Source organism: Argopecten irradians, chromosome 7 (genome assembly GCF_041381155.1).
Source record: "Argopecten irradians isolate NY chromosome 7, Ai_NY, whole genome shotgun sequence".
Lineage (NCBI taxonomy): Eukaryota > Metazoa > Mollusca > Bivalvia > Pectinida > Pectinidae > Argopecten > Argopecten irradians.
The window spans coordinates 34,518,003-34,542,816 of NC_091140.1; the positions used below are offsets into that span (position 1 = coordinate 34,518,003).

Sequence of the window (24,814 nt, forward strand, 5' to 3'; positions counted from 1 at the left end):
TTATCTAAAACTATTTGTTAATTTGGTGTTTAATGATTAGTCTAATTCCGTCGTTTGCATTAACAGACGACGTAATTGCTGCACATTCAATTTGTCATATTCTTGCTTTAATGGATGACAATGTCGAATGCTTTACACGCTACGTAAAAAACAACATCTTATTTGATAACTGAATTCCTGACAAATTCCATCAGCCTGTGTACTTGGTCACCTAGATTTGATAGCGTGATTCAAGGTCGTTCAAACTGGGGAAATATTATTAGATGTCGATGAAAATAGTTAAAAGTTTGAAGCCTTGCAATACATGGTTACTCGGCAGATCGTTTGAATAATTCAATACAAACTTCATTTTATACGAGTATTCTTGCCGCTAATGTAACCACCTGTGTGATATCACGCTGTCATTCGACGAGGTCACACTCGATGATGAAAAGTATTGAACCGTTTGATCCTCATGTTCTTTGTTATTGTATTACAGATATAGACGAGCGTTGGGAACAGTGGTGGGGGTATGATGAAACTTCAGGTAAGATATTTCACTTTACATTTCGTCTTCTACAAAAAAGTATTTTACAGGCGTTAAAAAGTATGTAAACGCTTCAGATTTTACGGAAAGTAAACAAAAATCTTTCAAAGTTATAATTTCCATTCACTGACGTTTTCATGAATCCCAGCTTATGTCACATACTCCTCATTGATACATGTAGCTGGATTCATCACATAAAATAACTGAATTTGGTTCCTTACGATCAAAAGTCTCAAAACTAATTATTACAGAAGACTGTTGGTATCAGAGATCGTAACTACGAGAAAAGCAGAATAGCAAATGGCTAACGGAATTTATTTTAGTGCCACAAAGCGTTTTTATCTCTTAATTACGACTTAGAATGTCATAGTAATTACGGCTTCGTTTTCGACTTTTCGCGGATATTGCCTCGTGATTTCGGTAGGTGACACTGAAATACTATGATATTGTAATAGATATATATGAAGAATGAAATTTATTAGTTTGTTAACATTTATTACAAAAAAACTAAAATGTACCTTAAAATTCAAATTTATCAGGAACTGAAAACACAACTACACTCATCTTCCAAGAATTTAGTTCTTCTCCGTAGACGGACCGTAAACCTTTGCTATCTAACACCGGAATTTCACCTGTCAATAATTATTTGGTGGTACATGTTGAGTACGGATATCATATACATTGTACGAGGTCTAACAGAAATGAGCTTACGCTTCTGATCCTAGCATGCGAGGCGTATCTGTGGCAAACATGTGCAATGGAAGCGTCACACTATGTCACGTTCAGCCGATTGTATTACCTACATTCTGTGACATTTTCCTTCTGACGATCAAATAAAGGTGTAGCTTTACGTTGGCAGTGTATTGAGACATGTTTATTCTATTAGGTTTACGCTCCATTCCCGTCAAGAGTTCTTTCCATCAGCACGGTAACGATGTTACTTCTGCCTCACACATGCCATTCTATAATGTCCTTTAACTCATGCCTTTCCCTAATGTACCGTCAGTCTTCTACTCAAAAGTTGAATAAGTAAAAAAAGTTTCAGAATGGCATCCCGTGATCTTCAAGTTCTTCATTGGTTAGTTCTGATCTCTAATCTAAATTCATTTGCAGTATGATGTTGAACGAGAGCTGTTATGTAGGTTGATCCCTACAGTAAACTAAGCTGACTTTGCATTTTCAAACCTAAACGACAGAAAGACTGTTTCACCGTATCTCACAAACATTTTAGGAACAGGGCAAATCAACGTTACATATCTCTTAAGGAATTAATTGTATATGAATAAACATCCGTCCGCATCAATGGCCTGTTTCAGCTACTACTTTTATTTCCTTTGTTCCGCTAATCTTTATCAGAGCTTGATGTCTTGACCTTATGTTAATGTACAATTGATGCCAACCACTAAGTTGTCAGTATAATGTGACCGGGTGGGATGTGTTGCTTGGCGTCTTCGGCGGCATGTTCCAGTGATATAGCACTATAAGAAGGGCAACAACTCCACTATACAAGACGACACTACATGAATATACCGCAGTCTCCCAAAACACGCACATCGCACAACATACAGGCAACACACACCATACATGGGAGGCCGTCCTTACATGACTATAGTTGTTAATAGGACGTTAATTAATCAAACAAACAAACAAAAAATCCACCACTTAGACAAAGAGATGTCATTACAGCTATATTTACACTTGCTAGGCTTGTTCATTATACGCAAGTACTAGCCGATTTAGTTTACCATAACTGCATGGTAACATTGAACTTTGAACTTGCGTGTGAAAATGTTCTATGCAACGTAAAGGGGCTACTTTTTATAAAAGAAACATATGGCTTTGTTTACATTTTGACACAACATTACGTGTATATTGTTGTTTTTCATAGAATTTTGGGAAAATGTAAACAATACATATATGTTTTATATTTATATACGATACCAACATTTTAAAAAATTAACACTTGTATAAAGAAACGGGAAAAATAACTCGACCGGGGCGACGTGCAGTGCTGTCAGATGTAAACATTACCTCTGTGTCTGTCTTCATGAAGTACGATCTCGTCTTTGGGGTGGAAAGGCGTGAGACCCTCTGACAGAGGTCAGTTATAAACATATCCTCTTGTCTTTGTTCTTTGAGAATTTAATCATGTGTATTATAAAACATGCACCGCTAGTAATCCACGTATTGACAGTTACGCGTCACCACAAATACATTGTACCCATCGAACACTAGTGAAAATGTTCCGTCTGTAGATGGCGATGGATCTAAGCGTAGATTATATAATCACATGGCTCCCAAGGATGTAATATCGTCAAGTCAGACGACAATCTCAAACACGTTGAGCTATTTGAACATCGGTGTTTTGACAACTTCGGCAAACTCCAGTGTGTAAGCGTGCGTCAGCTTCGCCTCGCTGCACAAAACGGTCACCGAGTTCACACATGTGGTCGAGTACAAATTCTTTATGTTATTACGCTATATATTAACTTTTAACAAAATCTATTATATATATTTAAAGTTCTGATCTGATGAATGTTCTCTGAAATTTACTTTGTTTGTCATGTTTATTTTACAATGAAATATTGAACTTTATTGTCGTTGCGGATACATAATTCTACCTTACGTGAAGAGTCATCTTTCGCTGTTCAATTGAGTAAGCTCCTCCCACTTTTGACAGACTTTTATTGAATAATTACGTCATATTCAAATGACGATTTTATAGCATAAAATATAAATAAAAAAGTCGTATGAGTGTAAATATAGGGATTGGATTTCGCTTTTATGTTTACCATGCTTGTATGGAGCAATTCCTCTTATGGGGCGCGTTAGCGCCCCATAGAATACATGTATATCCTTAGAGGAATTGCTCCATACAAGCATGGTTAACATAAAAACGCAATCCAATCCCTATATGAATATTTGTGACTTTTCAGGCAGCTACTCTATAGCTATGTCATCAACAGAAATAGTCCGGTCTCGGGAGGTACATACTGCCTTTGGCGTTAACACTAAGTCTTTAACTTCATTACCACGAAACAATTAGATTTTAAGGTCCCTAATACGATAAGGTCTTATCGAAATATGTCACAGAGGTATTATTTAACTTTCAGCAAAAGGTCTGTATCGTATAGATATATGTACTCTCACCTCATTTAAAAGTTCTCAGCTCAGTAGTAATAATTTTACAGAACTTACACTAAAAGTTCACCTTTACGATACTGCTAATGTATTTATTAGCGTAAGTCAATATATAAAGCCATTCAACATACGACTGATGATGCAATTAAGGATTATGCTTGTCATACCATCATTCGTATGTTTACGACGAAAAATGAACAAAGTATTGGCAAATCTAAAATCCATTTTTCAACTTGAATGTGTTTATTTCAATTTTTCATTTTTCTATCATTTTTTTTATTTATTTTTTTTTGTTTTGTTTTGTTTTTTTTCTGTAGAAAATGGCAAAATTCATCCTAACAGTCAGTGATGCTTAGCATCTCATACACACACTTCAACTGGCGTAGACTGGTTCCGTTTTCTATTTCCCGTCAGGCTGCGCTCCGTTCGCTCTGCGTAGCTTCCGCAAGGGAGGTAACTGAGGCGAGGACCAGTCTATTCATAGTAGTGTGTGTACCTACTCGTCCCTGCCCGTTAAGAATATGTAATTGCTTTGTACCCATATGGCTTTGTTCAGCTGCTGTCGAAGAGTGTTATTCTCTATATCAATTGCATGCACTATTCCTCGTTCAAACACATAGTTTTTCTATGTAGTGTAATCTGAGATTGCCGTTTTGTTGATCCGGGACTCTTCATTCTTCCTTAACGCCATACTTACTTGCGTCTCCATGTTTTCTGTTTTATTCTTGAAAACCTCAGAGGATGTATGACCAGATAGATCACACAAATGGATTGTAGTGTTTGCAATTTATGTAACGGTCATTCATAGCAAGTCAGGTGTATGTGCTGATTAAAGTTACCGGTATTTCATATATAACACTTTTATAGACAATAGCTTGCGTCTTTCTTCGTTATTTACAACATGGATTTACGATCACATGTTCTTTCTGACGTCCACGCATTCATATACATGCAATGTGTTGGTACAGCAGTTCAATTAGCGTTCGATATCTTTCTCGAAATTACGCAAAAATTACTATTTCGCGAACATAAATCGATTTGCAATAATTATTAGCGTAGTTTCTAAATATCATTGACAGGTGTGCATTCGATGATCATAGTTTTTTTTATTTGAATGAACAATATTCCATCATTCACATTGACATTTCTTTTAATCAACGTGCCTTTTAACGATTTAAATAAAATCAAAACTGTCCAAATTACAGCTTTCGGCAACGTTTGTTCATTTTAATGCCAATCAGTGCACGAGCCTATGCCATTTCCGAGTTCTAGAGCACACACGTTACACTTTCATTACTTTTCTTATTCCACCCTTTTTACGATCCAAAAATACCACGTTTTGCCATTATACTTTGAAAGTCTATTAAGTCCGCCTATTTCTGCCGAACAGCATGGGAAAGTTATGAAAGTTAATGCCTTATTCGATGGAGTTTCTTTAATATTCCCCTTTTTCGCAATAATTGAATAAAGAATGTGCCTTGAGGATCGGGTCTTCGTACTCTTACGTCGCACATTAAACACATGAACTCTGGACTGTTTAGAGTGTTGTATCCATAATGCCGCTTTAAACATTCTAAAATGTTTATAAAAAAGCTTACATTCTGGTCCGACTGTTGTCGAGTCACATGGAGTCAAAACGCTTCTTCTTATTGAAATATTTATTATTACATTTCCGAACCACAACGGAAATTGACTTTTCAGACCAGATATTGATCTTTTAATAACTCTGCTATGCATAACAAATTCAATCAGTGATGCCGTGGTTTGGATATATTCTTACTATATCGTACAACAGGTACACCAGATGTTGAACACCTTAATAATTACAGTACCTGTATGGCTAATCAGCAATGATTTGAAGCAAAGGGTTTGATGCGAAAAGGAAAGAGGGAAGTGAACCTCAAAGTACAGTCAATGAGTTATCAAAATAACATCAGCACACATGATTCAGAAATAGAAACATTATCTGCGGTTTGAAATTATGTTTATTCTTTGATATTATTTTATAATTCGCTTCGAAGTACCGTATACGGATATGTCAGATACGTATCATGTTTAACTGGTAACTTGAAATATAGTGGCCATACAGTCTATATTCAAACCTAAGGGATAAAGGAAAATGGTTTTACTCACAAGTTGTTTTGCACACAGGTAAAAAAGTGTTGAAACAGACCATTTGAGACCATAAGAAAGCAGGTGGTCTTTATACAGAGATGGGCGGTAAAGAAGGTTGGACCGATGTGAATATTCCCAACAAATAATCAAAACATGCCAGTGGAAGAATGTATTGTAATTTAATCGTTGTATTCTAAAGTTCAACATTTTCCGTCATTAAATGGGTGGTATTCTAGTACATTTTTGTTTGAAAGGATTCCTTTAAAAGCGCGATTGCATTAAGTAGTTAATGCGTGAGACCATGATGACAGAACGGCGTTGTCTTTGATCGAATATGTCTGTCGGTATCAAGAATCAATAACGCGGTGTTGTCATCACATAGAGGTTGTTTTAGTGTTGTTCTTCATACAGTAACGCCACGCTTAATCATATAGGCCTAGCCCAGGTCTCCCAACTAGAAAAAAAAATACACGGTAGATATCAAACGGCAATCCGCTTGTAGTTTATATACAGTCGAGAATAACCTTTTTATTCCGTAATGTTCACATAAATCAGAGTTAAATCTACGACTTTAAGACAGACGTAATTTACGTTTGTGATTTGGATATTAAAACTTGAGGCAGGATCAGTATCATCCTAGTTTAATGTGCTAGGTGTCTACTGCCATAGTATCACTTCTTTCGTAATGGAGTTATCTAGCGTCTGTGGGAATCCCTCCCTTTATTTTCAACAATTAAAATATTGAACATCGTGTCGACAAACAAGTCTCCAATACAAATAAAAATCATCAGTGGAAAATTCAAATGAATAAAACACATGATTTGATAATTTTTCGGTACATATTCCACCAATACAGATATTTCGTATTTCCCTTCAATACCCTCATTTTATTTTTCTAGAATGATATATGCTCTAACCATGCCTCCAATATGTCTGCTCTGTACGAGATCCAATATATCTGTGTCCTAACAACATACATGGATTCTCCATAAAGCAATCCTTATTTACATTTTACGACTCAGTATCCTCTTCCACTTAAACGTTTATCTGATGCATAATCCCCGATAAAAACAAATGCTTATTTAACATTATTTGAAAATCGAACTTACAAAAATGTCACCACTGTTACTGGTTTTTACCATATAACCCGCCTTGTGATTTTTCTGTATACGGTAGCTTGGTATCCCATCTTCTCATACAGACCTCACAACTGTTTTATGACGAAATGAATAAACGCCAGTGTTCTAGAAGTCTATCAAATCTTTGATTGCCATCGAATTTGAAGCTAAGTAGCTATTACGGTTTTGATAATGTCAATTTAGCTTGATGTTATATTTAGAGTCAATTCAAAAATTAAAGTATTAAAATTGTTAATCGATTACATGTTTATATATACAATAGCATTACATCGTGTCAACATTATATTCTTATGCCTTGGTTGTTTATACATTGAAATATGTTAAAACGTTTAGCAGAGATTTGGATACAAAAATGTAGTATACTATCTAAATCTTTTAAGATTTTAAGTGGTATTTCCATTATGTTGAATAATATCAATAAATATGTTTATGTAAAATAGTAAGCAAATGATCAAGTGACCATTTTCGGACGACAGTCATATTCAATAGAGGCGAAGCTTCGTGTATTTACAGCTATGGACACAGACAAGAGTAATCGACCGTCCTGTAATTCAAACCGTAGCCATATCGACCTAGCAACCCTCGCCAATCGTTCGTCTTTTAATGGTGCATGGTCTTCAGCCACTTGTTTCACTCGACCAACCTTCAACAACAATAAATCATACGAAACGATGATACAACCCGAAAATCTACCGTTATTAACAGGATATAAAACTGGCTTACGTCTGATTTACATACAGACTCTGTAAAACCTGAACAAATTAATCTCCTAAACAGGAAGACAGCCTTATCGACTAAATCACCGATTCGGACGGTCGTAGTCATTCCGGAACGATGTTGTAGGTCCAATAATTTCCGGTTGTCAGAAAACATCATCTTTGCCGGGATATCAATATTCCTTGTGGAACGAATTGTCTTGAAATTCCTTCAGTTAGCTGATCCCTACCTTCATCATGGATGTGTAACTAATATTTGGTTAATCGAATACGGTTGGTATCCCTGGAATACCAGATAATTATATCAAATGCCTACATGAAAACAGATATGTTTTCAAGATTTTAGATATGATGCATTGTTTTTTTTTTTTTTTTTTTTTTAATTTCGAAAAATATGTTCGAGTTGTTTTTACAGTAAGTTAAAACTATAAACGAATGCTACTGGTGAGTGCATTGCTAATCGATTGTTTGTTCAAAATATATACTAACATTGTTAATAGGGCTTCGATGTGTTTCCATGGATATTACTTTGATGCATGGATTGATCGATTTAATTTCTTTTACAATCATGGCAAACATCTACTTGAGACATTAGACATGTAACCTTTAATATGGTCAGCTGCTTAGATTTGCAAAACACCTAAACGTTGTTTGGATTCCGTCAATGCATGGGTTCTCAATTGCTTTGGTATGCCATTTCAATTATTTTGTGGCTCTTAACCAATCAAAAATAAGTGTTTTCGGTCTGGCCCTTTTTGTAGTAATGTATTGTTAATTTACATTTGAGCGAATTAGAATGTAATGACTTAAACATGGGATCTTTTAAAGGTAAAAATTTCTGTCAATCAAGACGTTTGAATCTTAAATAGGATACGTATGTCTATATATGTCAAAAGCCTATGCATAGACAAACAGGTAGTTTAATTTTGCATGCTTAGCAATGTGTAATTGTAATGTGTAAGACTCACGATATAATGGTAATGACATACCAGAATAAGCAAAAACTCTAAGTACTTGTATTTTAACTTCTTTCTTGTATAATGATAGGAGTATACGACTTTGATATGTTAAGCAGAAGCACTGGTGTTTTCTTTTAAAACTAAGTTCCATACAACATCAAAACTGTTGGTTAGAAAAATACTGAAATACGTATTTCTTGTCGAGTGCCTCGAAACGAAACCGACTGAGACAAAGATTTATACAGAGAAATCAACTGAGGACAAAGAAAGTATCTAACACTATCTACAAGTCACAGTGACCAGCTCCTTTTACACCGGAAGGTTACTTATATTACACGATACATTGGCTAGTTTGTGGTATACTTTTTAACCTGAAGCTTATATTTCTATATCAAATATCTAAATTGTGTCAGTAGGTCAGTATTTTATCGTTTGCACACAGCCAAAGCTCTTGTCAAGATAGTAAATGGAACTAGTAATAGCATCGATTTGCATTTTACGTTGATTCAGACTTGCAAAACAGTCATAAGATGAGTAATGTAATGTTGGTAAATGTTATTTAAGATTGCGTTTACTTACATGACCTCCGTCCTGCGGAATCATTGAGTATCGTTTATTCATCTAAAGATGCACAAAGGTGTAATTGCGATCGAATAAGAGTTATGACCTCGAACCCATAGTAGCGTTCCGAAGTCAATGCGGGCCAGTCACGCATACAATGCATTAAGATTGTTTCTGATTTTAATATATCTACCATAGCAATGACCTCCAGATGCATTGTCGGGTTTTTGCATTATATTTTATAACTAAAAACATAACTCAAAATAAAATAAATACTGACAAAGTCATGTTTTTCTATGCGAAAACATGTTTTGTAAAACTGACAGCATTCATCAAATAATGTAGAAGGAAAATTGACTCACGGGAATTGTATTCCAAGATAGGAGAACTATTAAACATATCATCTATAAAGCTGACTAATCTGACATTATCCCAAAAACTCACTTACTTTGATTAGACATACTCTTCACCTCTCCCTCCATCGTTCAACTTCATAGGTCAGGAGTTTGACAAACTGTTTGAACTTCGTGATATTGGCTGTGGTATGATTAATGTTTGTTTATGATAACTTCTATAAGGAGAAACTCGTAATAGACAACGCTTATACGATTCGAGTCAAATCCGTAAGTTTATAACTAATGATATATTTCCATATTACATTTTGTCACTTCCGGATCTATTTGCGAAATAGAAAAGCCAAGTAATTTTAGTGAGAGGTCAATCTTCAAAATTTGAAACATTTTTAACGTGTTGTGATGTGTGAAGGTTTTGTTGGGCTGCGGTATACTTGTGCTGCGTCTCCTTGTTATCGTGGAACTCTTGCCTTTTATGGTGCTATATCAGTGAAACAAGCCAATTATCATATCAATAAATTCTTATGAAACGATGATTCCAAATTGAACAAATCCTCGAACAGACCTCACCCGCCGGAGCAGAGTTTTGTACAGTGATCGAAGACCAGAAAAAAGATTTACTGCAAGCTTCCTGAAAACGCTGCCTATATCAGATAAACGAGAAAGCACCAGGGGCCCAATGGATGGGCAGTTTAGCTTTTCAAGCGAAGACATCATTTTGAAAGAATAAACTGAAACGATTCGTAATTCCCTGGCATTATCCGTTAGTTGTGGAAATTCAAAATTATACAAATAGCATGAAATCCCCCATGTACATATGGGTTTGAACTAAACCTTGCGCAGAAGTCTTAAAATGACTTTGGATGTCACTGAAGTACAATTACAGACTATTGAGCATATCGGTTCGGCTTGATGGTGGTATATTTCATTACTACAAAGGGCGTCTTTGTCATACTGAATCTATCATTTGAACGACCCTATGGACCTCTTGTAATGTTAGTTTATGCTTACTATAATTACACGTTAGTTTACTGTTTGAAAACATTTGAAGACAAAATTAATATCTTGTTAACAACATAGCCTTGATGCATATCAATATTATAGTAGTAAAAGAAAAAAAAATGTGTTGGTCAGACAGGGGTCAAACAAGGAAACTCCGAACACTAGTCGGATGTTGTTCCGACTGAGCTACTTGATCACAATGATTGACCAAGGCCAGCCCTTCTACATTTCTCCTTCTTTTCTCAGTGTTGTTGTTCACGAAACCTTTATATCACCACCATGGATATTTTAGTTTGGTGTCAATTCTGTAATAAGAGAGAAGAAAATATGACGGCCAGACTTGGGTTCGAACACGAAATCTCCAAACACTAGCCGGATGCTCCACTGATCAAGTATCCTGGTCGTCGATGATCCACGCAGTAAAATCTCGCTTGAGGTGTATATTATTATGATTTTACATCATGTGAAAGAGGAAGATTTGAGTCAGACTATATTGCCCTTGTACACTTTCCGTGCCAAGGCACGTGTTTGTCAATTATCTAGCATGCCAAGGCCGGTGTTTCATATTCATAAAAACAACTTAGAATTCATTAAGGCTTGCATTATTTATCAAAGTGTCAAAGTATTTAAATAAAAACGCTTAATCAAATATACAATATGATGTAACATGTAAATACCATTTTCAAATAACCAATGTATTCAAATTGCAAGGACGAAGTGTTTTAAAACCAATGTATTTCGAAGACTTACGGAAATGAATAGCGGTATAGAGGATGAAATATTTGTATACCAAACATAATAAATGTTTACCCAGTGTATCAATTATAATCGATGTGAACAATATTTCTCCCCTGACAAATGACATCTGAACAAACGTTACGATAACAATAAACCTCGCCCTCAATCTTCGGATAAAATCCGGAAATTATCAATCTTAAAATACAATAAATATCGACTTGTATTATTATGGTAATGACTGTAATGTGTTTATATATTGTTCGTTGTGTGATATTGTAATTGTAATTCTTTGTCTATAGACACATAATGATTATTAACTAGTATCAAAAGTCCACAATACGTAATTTAATTAATATTAATATTGTATTAAACAAATAATTTATTTATTGTGCTTAGTATGGACAAGTCACAATGGAATCATTCTAACATTAGGAACTTAAAAACTTTTTTTCAACATCATACATAAGTGTTTCTTTTCAACCTCAGAAAGATCTCATATTCCTTGCCATTTTTTTATCTACCACACATCTTACTTACAAATTCGTCCTAAACTAAAACTATGATCAAAAACTAGTCGAAAATGTCACGAAACTCAAATCGATGTTGGTGTTGCGTGATGATCCAATCCGTAAAATCAATCAGATTGGTACTTGAAGAAAAGGGAAACAGAAAGCCAAATTAAAACGAAGTGAAGTAATTAATCCTAAGAATATCCCACTCGGAACAGGAAAATTTCTCAATTGAGAATGTAAAAAAAAATATAAACTTTGTTTTATTTCGGGAAATTAAGCCAGCATGTAAAAAGGAATACATTGTAGCGCTTTTAAAATTAGATTGAAAACTGGCAATTCTATGTGCACTGTTAAAGTTTCCTCCCTTCATTTGGTTTAACGTGTGTTCTTGCATGACTCAGGCTTGTGTTGTCTAAGATGGTTTCAGCTACTGATTGTAAAAGTCAGGAAAAATTTAAAAATGAAATTGGAAGAAAAGGTCATAGTAATCGTGATCCGCAGTCAAACGTTGAAGCGAGAGTCTGATTGATATGTACTTTTCGATTTCTCTTGAGACAGTTGCTCAACAAAGCCGGGTCTATATGTCATTGCGTCTTGTCATTGTGGTACCTTTCTGATATGATGCTATTATTCATTTCAATAAATGTGGTTTTTTGACATAAATATGTCATATAAATGTTAACTATTATTTATAACACTTTTATAATTGTTGTTCTCAGCAGATTCATTAAACCAGCCTATGATGTTTAATATATGAGATAAAGATACGTTGAAATTAATTTACTTGATATTCATTTCATAGCAATTTAATATAATTTCATAATCTGCGTATATATATTTTATTATATAATAAATAAATGTTGAATATCCTTGTGATGGAATTTAAATAAAAGAAAAACAAAACTAAAACAAATCTGACATCGATCTCTAACGTTAGATCGATGGCAGATTTGTTTTAGTTTTTTTTTTCTATTTTATTATATATATGTTAAAACATATTTACATTACAGCATTTTTTCTGAGATTTGTACAACCAGTAGATATACAGGTTAGCTTTGCAAATCAAAATTATAATGTTCACTTACTAGCATCTATTTGATGTTTAAATAAAGATCTTTGTTGGATTTGTAACAATCAATGCATTAATCTGAATTGCTAACGTCCCTGTTCTCACTGCATTCATCTATTAGATAGAGTAAAAAGAAGGACCTCTGATTTAAAGCAAACATTATTGAAAAAGTAAATAAATATATATATGTTTCAAGTATATCAATATTTTCGTCCCAGTTTTCTGTGTAATCGTTTCGACATTCTTTCACAGTTGATAAGGCATGAACTACTTTTAAAGGAACAAAATGCATGAAAACCCTTGTACATATCACCAAAACGTGTATACACTTCCTTCTATGAAAGGAAATATTTACACTTGGAACGAAATAAAAGAACATTAAACCATATCGCGTGTTTTGTCAGATAGCCAAGATGGAGACTCACAATTTAATATGGCAGTAAATAAATGTCATTATACAATCATAGGACATCCGTCAATTGACCACTCCTGTTCGATGCAATCTTATGTATTTTCTATTATTTTTTCCGTCGATAATATATTCTCTAAGATGTATAGTCACGTTTATGCGCGTAATCAAGCCATATGTACGGAATAAATCAATATACAAGGAATCGTTGAATATCAGTAAAGAACCCATACGGCTGTGTAGCAATGTGTCTCGCTTAATGGAATAATGGAAATTGAGTACTCTTTGATGTACAGTACATAATTGTTATGGTATATATTACATGTGAAAGGCTATCGATGGGATTAGAAAGACATTTTGACAATAACATTATGTTACACAATCGCATTTATGTTTGAATAATTATTTTTTCATTTGTTTTCATTCTAAATGCAATCTGATAAAAAATACATATCCTTATTATCACTACGTTTGATAAGAGGATCTAACAACATGCCATTAGGGGTCACGTCCAGATGACCTTTGGAAATGGCCAATCAAATTGACACTGCCAGAATCTTGACTCGGGACGAAATAGTTTGAAAAAGCTGTCTGAATTATTTTCGTGTACGTAGTAATATCGCACAAAGAGAACAACAAAGCTAGATGTATATGTATACTGGGACAAAATAGCAATGTTTAGAAAATGTATGTAATCTGAAGTACACGTGGTACAAAGGTCATCCGAACATGATCCTTTATAGGATGTTCTCAGATCCTCTATTTAACGGAGTGGTTATAAGGATCTGTATTTCAATCAGATTGTACTAAATGCGGTTCTCTGATTGGCAGATTCTTTTTATTCACACTATTAAGAAGAAAAAAATTCGAAAATGACGCGGAAACTCGACGTTATCATGACTCACTGTAGAGTCGTCGACATTGCGTACTGATTTGAAATAAAAATAATCTGTTGGAAAATCAATGACATCGTATGTTTAAACGTATTTTATTTAATCAAGTAGTTTGAAAAATTAATTATGAGCATTGGTGTCACTAAATTATCGGCATCAAAGCTTAAATGTTTTGAGTCTCTTTAGCATTCTTTTGCATCATAAGTTCTATAATATAAGCAACATAACAAGTCCAATACCGTTCTCAATCATTGAGACCATCAACAAGTGAGAAGTCACTGTTGGTATTTTATAATCTGCAATATTCTTTCTAATCTTCTCCAGAATATCATTTCAGCAGTATAGGATCAACAGGTCATCCCTATGATTATGATTTTCAATTCAATAGGACCATAACGTTTATAAATGATACGCTAATCTGAGCAGTTCGTCTATCGTTGTTGTAATAATTTGGTACACGATCAACGAGATCTTTCTCAAATGTCTGTAACCGCCATGTTTGGCAATAACAGCTTACATACACGATATTTCTGTCGCATGCCCAAATCTACAGCTTCATCTTGCATCTACCAAAATAAGCATTAGACATCGCCATCTACAAGACGGCAATCATGATAAGATATTCCTCATCATAGCAAGCGATGCCACAGTCACCCTTCACACAAGAGTGCAAACACGTTGCTTCTATTTCAGCGAAGGTATTACATTATAAGACTCTTTCATAAGTGGATATGAAGGATAGGGATATTCTACCCGAGGGTCACAAAATGTAGAAAAACCCGAGGCTTGCCGAGGGTTTTGCAATATTTTTGTGATCCCGAGGGTAGAATATCCCTATCCTTCATATCCACTTATGAAAGAGTATTTTTCTTTCATACCTCGACGATTTATTGCAATTTTACAACTATAATATCCCGCCATTTTGAAATAAATTCGAAGAAATCCACGACTGCATGAAGTCTATTTCCATACATGAAAAATTACATGATATTTTTCAACACAAATTCCGTTGCATGCATCTTTTATAGTAAAACCAGTCAATGTTATGAAAAAAAATGTTAACATTTTACCGAGGAAATAGTGATTTTGTTGACGCCATGACGTCACGAGGCTTAATTGCATGGGTAGCCATGCAATACAGCCTCAGGCGACATGAGTATATTGCCCTAGACCAGCCAGTATTACACGTGTAGGTATGAAAGAATATAACATACAATGTTACACCTATCCACTATCTGTACCATTAAAACCTTCTTTTGAGGGACGTAAATGTGGTACAGTGGTGTAAGCTGCGAGTATATTTGCCTGGCGATTTAATACAGTAGATCGTGAGTTCGAGGTCCGGATAGGGCACAAATGTTAAAGTTGTCTTCTTCCGTCACTTGTGCATCCTACATATGCACTGTACCCATTTTTTGACATCTATGAATATGAATGATGTTGTAGTACTAAGTATGAGTTTGATACTTCTTGCATCACTTCATAGACGCTACTACTGTTCGCCAAACTGACCGAACACTATAAGGAAATATACCCTATTAGATCCAAATTTCATTATCTTGATATTCTTAAGCTAACAAGGCATAGTGTTTGGTATTGAATCCTGGCTGTTTTTATTCTTACCTTAAAAATGTTAATTGCTGCTTGAAAATTGTCTATTAGATGGGAATTAGGTCTCATATTCTCTACAACGGTTAATAAGGTGCCCCGTAAGTCACAATTATTTTGTATATCAAGGAAGAATTTACATAATGTACCTATAGTTTACAATATGCCTATTAAATCACGCACATGGTTAGAATTGCGAAATGATAGCACAATAATAAGATCGCATATCTTTGAAACAAGGTTCGATTTTTCCTATCTATTTTATATCTGACGAAAACGCTACCCCGTCGGGAAGAAGACGTGCTCACTTGCATCCTTATCTTGTCGTGCCCAACCCGTACATCCCAAATTAATTTGGCATTATATTTTTGTCTTCTTCAATTGTTCAAGTGTTACGTTGTCTAACTGTACATACTATTCAAAAAGCTTTTGGAAAATGGTGATTTTTACCTAAAGCCCGGATAACACCTTTAATACATGGATATTAATGATATTTTCGTGTGTTACAGTTTTTGTTTATAGTAAATAATATCCCTTTGTTTTGTTAGAACAGATGCAATTCACAAAATTGACATGCATGTACATATAATCCAATCTTACTTCGGATTAGCATTTTTATTGACTTAAAATTTACTGTACCAGCTCATAAAGAAAATAAATGACAATGCCGTTGGTAACGTCACTTCAGGTCGGTTGATACAACGGCGTTATGATTTCATGGAAAAAATAATGCCTCGATGAATTTGGAATTTTGAAAAGAATGTCTTTAGTAAACTTAAGCATGAGGTTAAATTGAATATATTGTATATAGTAAGTGCCATAACACAAAATATTTTAATAGATCTAACTTTACATAAAATGTGTAACTTGTTTCGCAATTGAAAATGGATAAATGTGTACACGACTCGTTCCACCGTAACTCAAACCTAGATCAATGTTGTCTGTAAAGATGATTTTATTTGAAGTATCATAACCCAATTTGAAGCGTTTCTTTCTCACTGACAAATGCGTATAAGACGATTGTTGTAGAGAGGAATGGTGTGAACTCTATGTAAGAAGTCGGCGGTGAACCGACAAAGATACTGTACAAATACTGCCAATATCTCATGTTTATCAGGGAAAGTAGACATTTCCTAATTCCTCTGAGAACTATTCAATTTTTCTCTTTTTCACTTCAAATCCATAAAGACGTTTTATATCAACATTTTACTTTCTTGTGAAATCGCCTACCCGCACATTTCTTTAAAGCACGCCATGCAGCTAAATCACTTTCCATTTGCAATTGTATCTCTGGATTTTTCATGTTGAAATGCCTTTCGGCATGCCAGTAACGAGGAGCCTGTGGAATCAATGTTTCAAATTGTCCTTGTGTTTTCCTGTCTCCTATAGTTGTAGGATAGCTTTTCTCCTCACACGATATGTATTTCCCATGTGGACTGCCTATCCACATTATTGTCAAGTAATGTTAAATTCGTGACTTAAACCTAAAACGATTTCCAGCAATGAGGATTCTTATTTTCTTCCTTAAAAAAAAAAGAAGAATAATGCAAAAAATCCAAAAGTTGCTTTACAACATCACCTTTGTATACGCCTCCACGTATCTTTAAAGGCAATTTTTTTTTAATTTGTAATGCTAAATATCTATTACCTACGCTTCTTCGTTTCTTTAAAATCAGTTTAAATCAATTTTTCTTGTTTATTTTATGTAATTTGATTTAGATTATTGAATTATGCGACTCTAAATAATCTATATAAGGCTCACGATAGCATGTATTTAACATTTAGTCTGTATCATAGAAGGACACATAACATTCATAAACAGGTAGCAAAGAAATATAGGTGACGATATTCCATTGTTAAAGCAACATTCGTCATAGATTTCAAGTAAAATAAAAATATCTTTCCGACCTTAACGTGGAAATAGGCAACGGTATAACACCGTTAAAGCAGCATAAATCATAGATTAAAGAGTTCAAATGAAATAATGTATTTTCTATTTACATTGAGACTTGGGAGAAAAGGTGATTTCCAGTTTGAATCGAATTGCATATTGAGAAATTATATGATAAAAATAAAAAAAGAAAATTTGTAAATATGTATATTAGCTATGAACGAAAGTTGGTTTTTTTAACATTTTTGACAAAGCTTTTATGCAGAGATTAATATGATACATGTATGATACGATACGCTTTACCCAATGCAGTAAGTTGTTTCCTTATTTTGACAGGAATCGTCCATTACCAACCTGGGTTGACATTTCAATATACACAGTCGATATTTGATGTTTTCCATTGGCGGTGTAAAAGAAGTATTTAAGTTTTATCCCCCGATAGAAAGTACAGTTTGAGACACATTTCTGCGAGAGTATTCAAAGCGTTCGTCAACATATTTGTTTCATGTTCATTTACGTCAATATAATGCTTCAAACTCAAATCAATATTTACCGTCTTAAAATGGAATGCATAGAAATGGTATGGTTTCACCATTAAGATGATATATACATTAACAACGTTTCAATTATCGTGAATATCCATCGGTAGTATCAATGTCTGCCCTACGTGTATAGCTGTGGTGATACAATGACCAAAGGTATATAAACACAGCAAATTCTTTGTATAAGTCACTCTCAAGTTTGTTTCAGTTATGTGTGTCACAACTAGTCAAAAGTAATGGCCTGTAGTTTTTTTCTTCTATATTATAATAAAAACAATATGTTTTTAAAGAAGGTAAAAAATAAAAAATTAAAAGTTTAAAACAAACTTTTAAGTCTCTTTATGAATACTAGCAAAAATACCTATCTATAACCCTTGTTTAGATATCACGGAAAATATCTTGAAGAAATAATGCTGTCCAAATGTAGAATGATATATTGTAGATCACTGTTTTAAATGGTTTGATCGATTTTACTTCACTTTCTTTTCTGACAAATAATGAACGCATACTTAATGATAATTTTTGTGACATAACTGTGTTAGGTGTAATTTAAAAAACAATGTCAATTCAAAACCTATGCATCGGAGTATCGTAATCACTGCGTGTGCTAACTTTTGATGCTGACATATTAAAAGCTCTTTTATCGGTATGGAAGTAACGGCATAATACGACTATTTAGAGAAACCAAAACAACATGGGTGAAGTACAATACTATCGATAAGTCCCATCCTCGGGTGATTGTAACGTTATGTTTTGACGTAATTTTTGTGGTGTCATTCGTCGACAGAAAGTCGTATTTTTACTCATATCGTTTTGGTAACCCCCGTAATAGCACTATCAAAAAGAGAGGAACCACATAATGATATGACATATGTTCTATTTAAAAAATATCCACCATCCTCTCATCATATGATAAGGAAGAGTGGTACCTTTTAAAATGATAAACCTTTCAAATATTCTTAACGTAAAAAAAAATCCATTACATCAAATGCTCGAAAGGAAGCTTAAATCAACAAATTCGCTTTACGACGACATCTATAAGACGTTATTAAATAGGCGCCGGTTCTAATCGAAAGTTCGCTTATCAAAGTCATTGGGACGTTTTGTTGATTATTAGCGGAAATTACTTTAATATCATTGGTTTACTTTGATTTTTTCTGTTTATTTGATAGGTCCTGCCAACTGGGGAGTTACGGGACCGTACCGGATGTGTTCGTGGGGGAAACAACAGTCTCCTATAGATATTCACCCGGAAATGCTTCTGTTCGACCCAAATCTCAAACATGTCAAGGTGGAGAGCTCTCATGTGAGTAGGCGTCATCGATGTTAACGTGATGTATGATGGGGCTGTCTACTTCCGGTCTACAGTTGATTGATGAATATTTTTGTGTCGTCTGATAACATTAGCGTATCCGTATGTGGTGCCCTTGCAAAAATATAATTTTGAAAGTTTATTGATTAGATAGATTGTAAATTACGGAAGCCTGTACGTGCCATGTTGTATTTCTTTTTTGTCTTATTATAACGAGATAGATTGTCTCGGTATAACGAGATAGTTAAATTGTTGTAACGAGATCGTTATCTTGTTAAAACGAGATAGATTATCTCGTTATAGCGAGATTGAAAAAAATACTACATGACACGTATAGTCATCCGTAGTGAGTTGATTTCACTCTTTTAATATATTAACTACATCTAATATCAATTTTGATTAGTTGAACGATACAATTTATGAGATGGTAGTTTGCTTTTCTTTGATTCCCTTTAATCATTTAAGTAGTTAACTTAACGCGTGATAATTGGTTATGTCGAAACGAATAAATATGAGTCTTTTAAATAATTAGAAAAATCCTAACAGCACTACGTTACTGCATTATGACAATTGTGATAGGAATTATAGCAGACTACTGTTTGGCAACATTGCTACATATACATTATATACAAGTAAGGCCACTGTTACATAATTATGTGTAAATTTACTTAAAAAAATTACTGGATGATGTTTATTCAATAAATATACAGTATAGCGATTAACTTACTTACATAATTACGGAGTGAAAATTTAAATATGAATATCAAATGTCTTATTTGTAAAGCATCGTGAGTACATGTATCATGTTCAAAATAAAGTTAAAGATAAATGTTTCCGAAAATCAATCGAAAACATCATTCATTCTTTTCCTACTGTCCTTGTTCTGACACAGCTTCTCGACTAAAATAATACTACGTCTATCGGTTTTGATTCTCTTTAAATCGTTCATAAAATCCCTTTTTTTGGAATGTTTTGAGCATGAAAAATAGATTTAAACAATTAAAAGGAATCATCTCACAAGAAATAATTAAATCATAAAGCATCTGTTAGAAAATCCGTTTGTCCTTGTCATACTTTAAATAAATCTCTTGCGAGATAATAAAATACAGAATTAAAATCGATCCAGTAAAGTTAACGATCGACCGGTTATTGACCTTATCAACAGGAGACATCTGCGCATGATCATTAATTTTACGACCGGAAGTAAATGAAACACTTTGGACAATACGGCTTAAAGAATATAAAGTGATAATTTCCTTCAATTTTACCACCATATTTAAGTATCTACACGTGGTGTATGTAGTATGCTTCACTGAGAACTAATGATAGGAACTGGGTTTTAGAGTGATGAATCAAAATTTGACGGTGTATTATCACGAAAAACAACGAATATGTTTTGTCATTTGAAATAGAAATCATAAATATTTAATATGATCATTTGAACCATAATAATTAAAGGGACAATTCAGTCTAAGAGAACATTAAAATTTGTACATATATCGGAAAAAACCCAGTTCTAATGGAAATTATATCAGTCGGTTTTACTGTGATATGCCTGAAAAGCCCATGGTGGTGACTTGTGTGTGAAATGTTCAAACTCGCTCGCTATCCGCCATTACACGCTGAGGTCGAAATTCTTGTATGCCGAACCCTGTCCCTTGCTCGTAGAGTAATGCAACTTTTGTCCAGAACTGCTCAAATCGCTCTGACAGTAGTGTGTTTACCTTATTAGGTGAATTGTCTTGCCTAAAAAAATCATTTTATCACCTCCTCAGTGGTTATGCAGTTCATTTGTTTAACGTGCGTGACTTTGGCTCGGTATGGGTACAGCGTCCATATTATACCTGCTTAATCGTATTGATCAACGATTTGATATTTCAGCGATGTTAATTAAAATACTTAACAATGTCATGGAATTGGTCAATGTTTTACGTTAAGTGTTTCATAAGAAATGTAGAACAATACATTTATGCTATATTTTGCTTCTTGGTTATATAAAAGAATTAGCCTGAGTGAATTGTCTCTTTAAATCCGAATGTTAAATGGATTATCCTTTTTACGAAACCAAAAAGCAAAAAAATAGAAAAAAAAATAAAAAAATAAAAACAAAAAACAAAAAACAAAAACAAAAACAAAAAAAAACGAATAGTTCAAAGCTGACCAAACAGACTAATCTACGATCAAAAATATCGACGTTTACTGTAACACATCTTCAGGCATTCCATCCGTGATAGTGGGTAATAACTGTCAATAAATAGAAAAGAATCAAATTACCTTAACTTCCTTAGAGGGCTTTTTCCAGGGTTTACCTGAAATTTATTTCGCAAAGGTTATCGGATAAGTTATAGGTCGGTCATTCCGACAATCAAATTTGATTCGATAATGCAAATATGAGACAGATCTTTCTTTGATAAGGACTATCTTTCCGATTCCCTAACAAATCAAATAAAAACTAGATTTCATTATTTCTACAGGTAAATGGAAAACTGCTGAATACCGGAAATGACATCACGTTTATGTTGGACAGCTCTTTCCCCACTCACGTTAACGTCAGCGAAGGTCCTTTGTCATACGTCTATCACGTGACAGAAATCAAATTTCATTTCAGTAAAAGACATTTTAACGGATCAGAGCACAGAATTGCTGGGCGAGCATTTCCGGCGGAAGTAAGTCTATCGCTTTTTATCTTTATTACCGGTTGTCTGTTTAAGCAGATGAATATGGCATGCTTACTGTCAATAGGACTGGGTATATTCTAAAAGGTTATTTTTCTAGGAACAAAATTAACATTGTAAATTCCAGAAAGTTTGCTTTCCATAAAAAAAATCTATATGATATATGTATTTCTAGAAGTTGATTTTCCAGGTAAAAATATATAAAGTTCTAACATGTTGTGTTTTCGGTGAAAAATGTTGATGACATACTTACTGATTATCAACAGGAAATGGCAAATTCTGAAAAGAATTTTATTTCAATGAAAACACATCAACACATGGCGCAAACTGACAAAGTATATTTTTAACCTGGTATTCTCGACATGAAATGAACTTTGTTTAACCCAATGTGTTATACTGATATTAGTATGAAGATTTACATCGATATAATATGGAGTATGTTATGTATACAGGTGTACAATAGACATGTCAAGATTCACATTGTAAATCTAGTAGATTTATATTAAGAGGTTGACCCGATTCCATAGACTGGCAACCAATCTCTCAGAATATTGAAACAAAAATTCACAAAAATTCAGCTTTATCATTTTTGTCTCTATTAAATGACCTGAGTTTCAAACTAGGAGGAGATTATCTAATAAAAAAAACTCTGCTGAGAAAATCTTAACAATTTAGGATCTGGTGGGTCTACCAATTTCGATATATATAATGAAATTAAAAAATTAACATCGTACATTGCAATTCTAGATAAATATGGAATTTTTAAAATAGAAATGTTCCATTGTATTTATCAAACTCTAGCTTTGGAAATTAAAGTGTGAAACGGTTATATAATAATTAAGTAAGTCTCCAAAATCAAATTTTATGAATTGAGACTTGAAGTAGATTCAACGGTTACTGTGTCAATTATAATTGTATTCGTATATCACGAATTTTATTAAGGAAATTAGTGAAAATATGAATTATTATCTTAATTTCAATCAACCTGTTTTGAATTAAAAATTCATAGTATTACATGGTTATTGAATAATATAACCAATTTCCATGCATGTGACATAGTAAACACTATGATCACGTCGACTTCATCCAAACTTTAGTGTACTTTATTCATAGAAACTGTTATATCTGTTTATTTAGATCTTTTTTATTTATATTATCCAGACAATATTAATTGGAATGTTATCCAGAGACTTAATGGTACATGCATTTCTCAATCGATGTACCGCAATATATACGTAAATAACTTCCACTGCCAGAATCCGAGATAAACCTCCTGCTGATTTAGGCATTTTCATATTAATCGGAACAGCATATAAACAGACGAAAGATGTCTGATCTAAGACCGTTAAAGACAATAGATAGTTATAGTGTTCAATATTTTACTTCATCCACCTATTGTGCACATCACTCATTGTTCTTCTGAAAGGCTTTCCATATAGCTTATCGTGCAAGCTGTGATTCTAAGGAAATAACCACGCATATCTCCATAAATGTGAAAGGGGCTCATCTGCGGAATGGCTAAGTCCCCCTATCTACGTCACTGGCACAATCTTTACGGTTAAGTTACTTCTACCAGATGTATATTTATCTGATACTTATATCGAATATTGAAGCAGGAATAATTTCCAGTGTTATTATATATCAATATCGGGGAAAACAATGAAATAGATTTAGGGAGATTTTCTATAATGTAAAATGTATAATAATGTTTACCTGTCAAACTATGATCGCCTTGTTTTGAATCGTATAGCGATATAGAAATCACATAAACAACATACGGCAGCGTTAAAAGGAGTGCTCGGAAATCTAGTTTGTTTTCCTGTGTACACCTCAACTGAACGTAAAATCAACCAGTAAAATAAGCATGACTAGTCCATATTTGCATATTACAGAGGTATCTGTCCTTGCGGATATGTATTCCTTGTAAATTGTTATGTGTTTACGAGCGTAACGTCATATATTTTAGAGACGACGACGTGAATTTCGTTCAGAAAGTAATGACGTCATAATAGATAAATACCCACAAGGGAGCTAACTATGTAATATGCAACGGTGGACTATAGGCACATGTACCATTTAATCGATAATCAGCGGAAAGAAGTTGGTTCTAACAACGAATTTACCGTAATTAACCTGCAGTCAGATTATTAAATCATCCTGTTTTGCATCAGCAAAGATACAGTTAGATTATACTCTTACTTACAAAGAACATTTTCACCAGGTTTTTAATACAAATGCTATCAAATACTTAAGATAGTGTTTGGTTGAGTTTTGTTTATTAAATTACGTTTATGTTTTTTCAGATGCAAATGATAGGATATAATGGTGATTTATATGAAAATATGTCAAAAGCTGAAAATTCCTCAAACGGAGTAGTTATTATTTCAACGTTTTTAGAGGTAAGTATTGAAGTATTCATTTGCAAAGAGAGTCTATTTTATAAAAATATAATGACAAAAGCTCTTTGATTAAATCATGCACTCCTACCGAAATAAAGTGATTGTAGAATTTTGTTGAAAACAAAATTACGAATATTTCCGATGGAATATAACAGGGCGTTTTAAATTAATGGGAATGGCATATTTATCTAGTGTGCAAGTTTGAACAAAGTCACGTGTGTAAAAATAGCACTAAAACATGGGAATATCGATTT

The 24,814-nt window shown here is 33.8% G+C and overlaps 1 protein-coding gene across 1 annotated transcript in view; it reads left to right on the top strand.

Annotated features, from left to right (window-relative positions):
• Positions 1-24,814, top strand: part of LOC138328245 (carbonic anhydrase-related protein 10-like) — a 97,410-nt gene that overhangs the window by 37,747 nt on the left and 34,849 nt on the right. The window contains exons 2-5 of the mRNA XM_069274960.1: positions 479-526; positions 19,347-19,480; positions 21,961-22,152; positions 24,465-24,560. Of these exons, the coding sequence (XP_069131061.1) occupies positions 479-526; positions 19,347-19,480; positions 21,961-22,152; positions 24,465-24,560 (470 nt within the window). The remainder of the gene's footprint in view (positions 1-478; positions 527-19,346; positions 19,481-21,960; positions 22,153-24,464; positions 24,561-24,814) is intronic.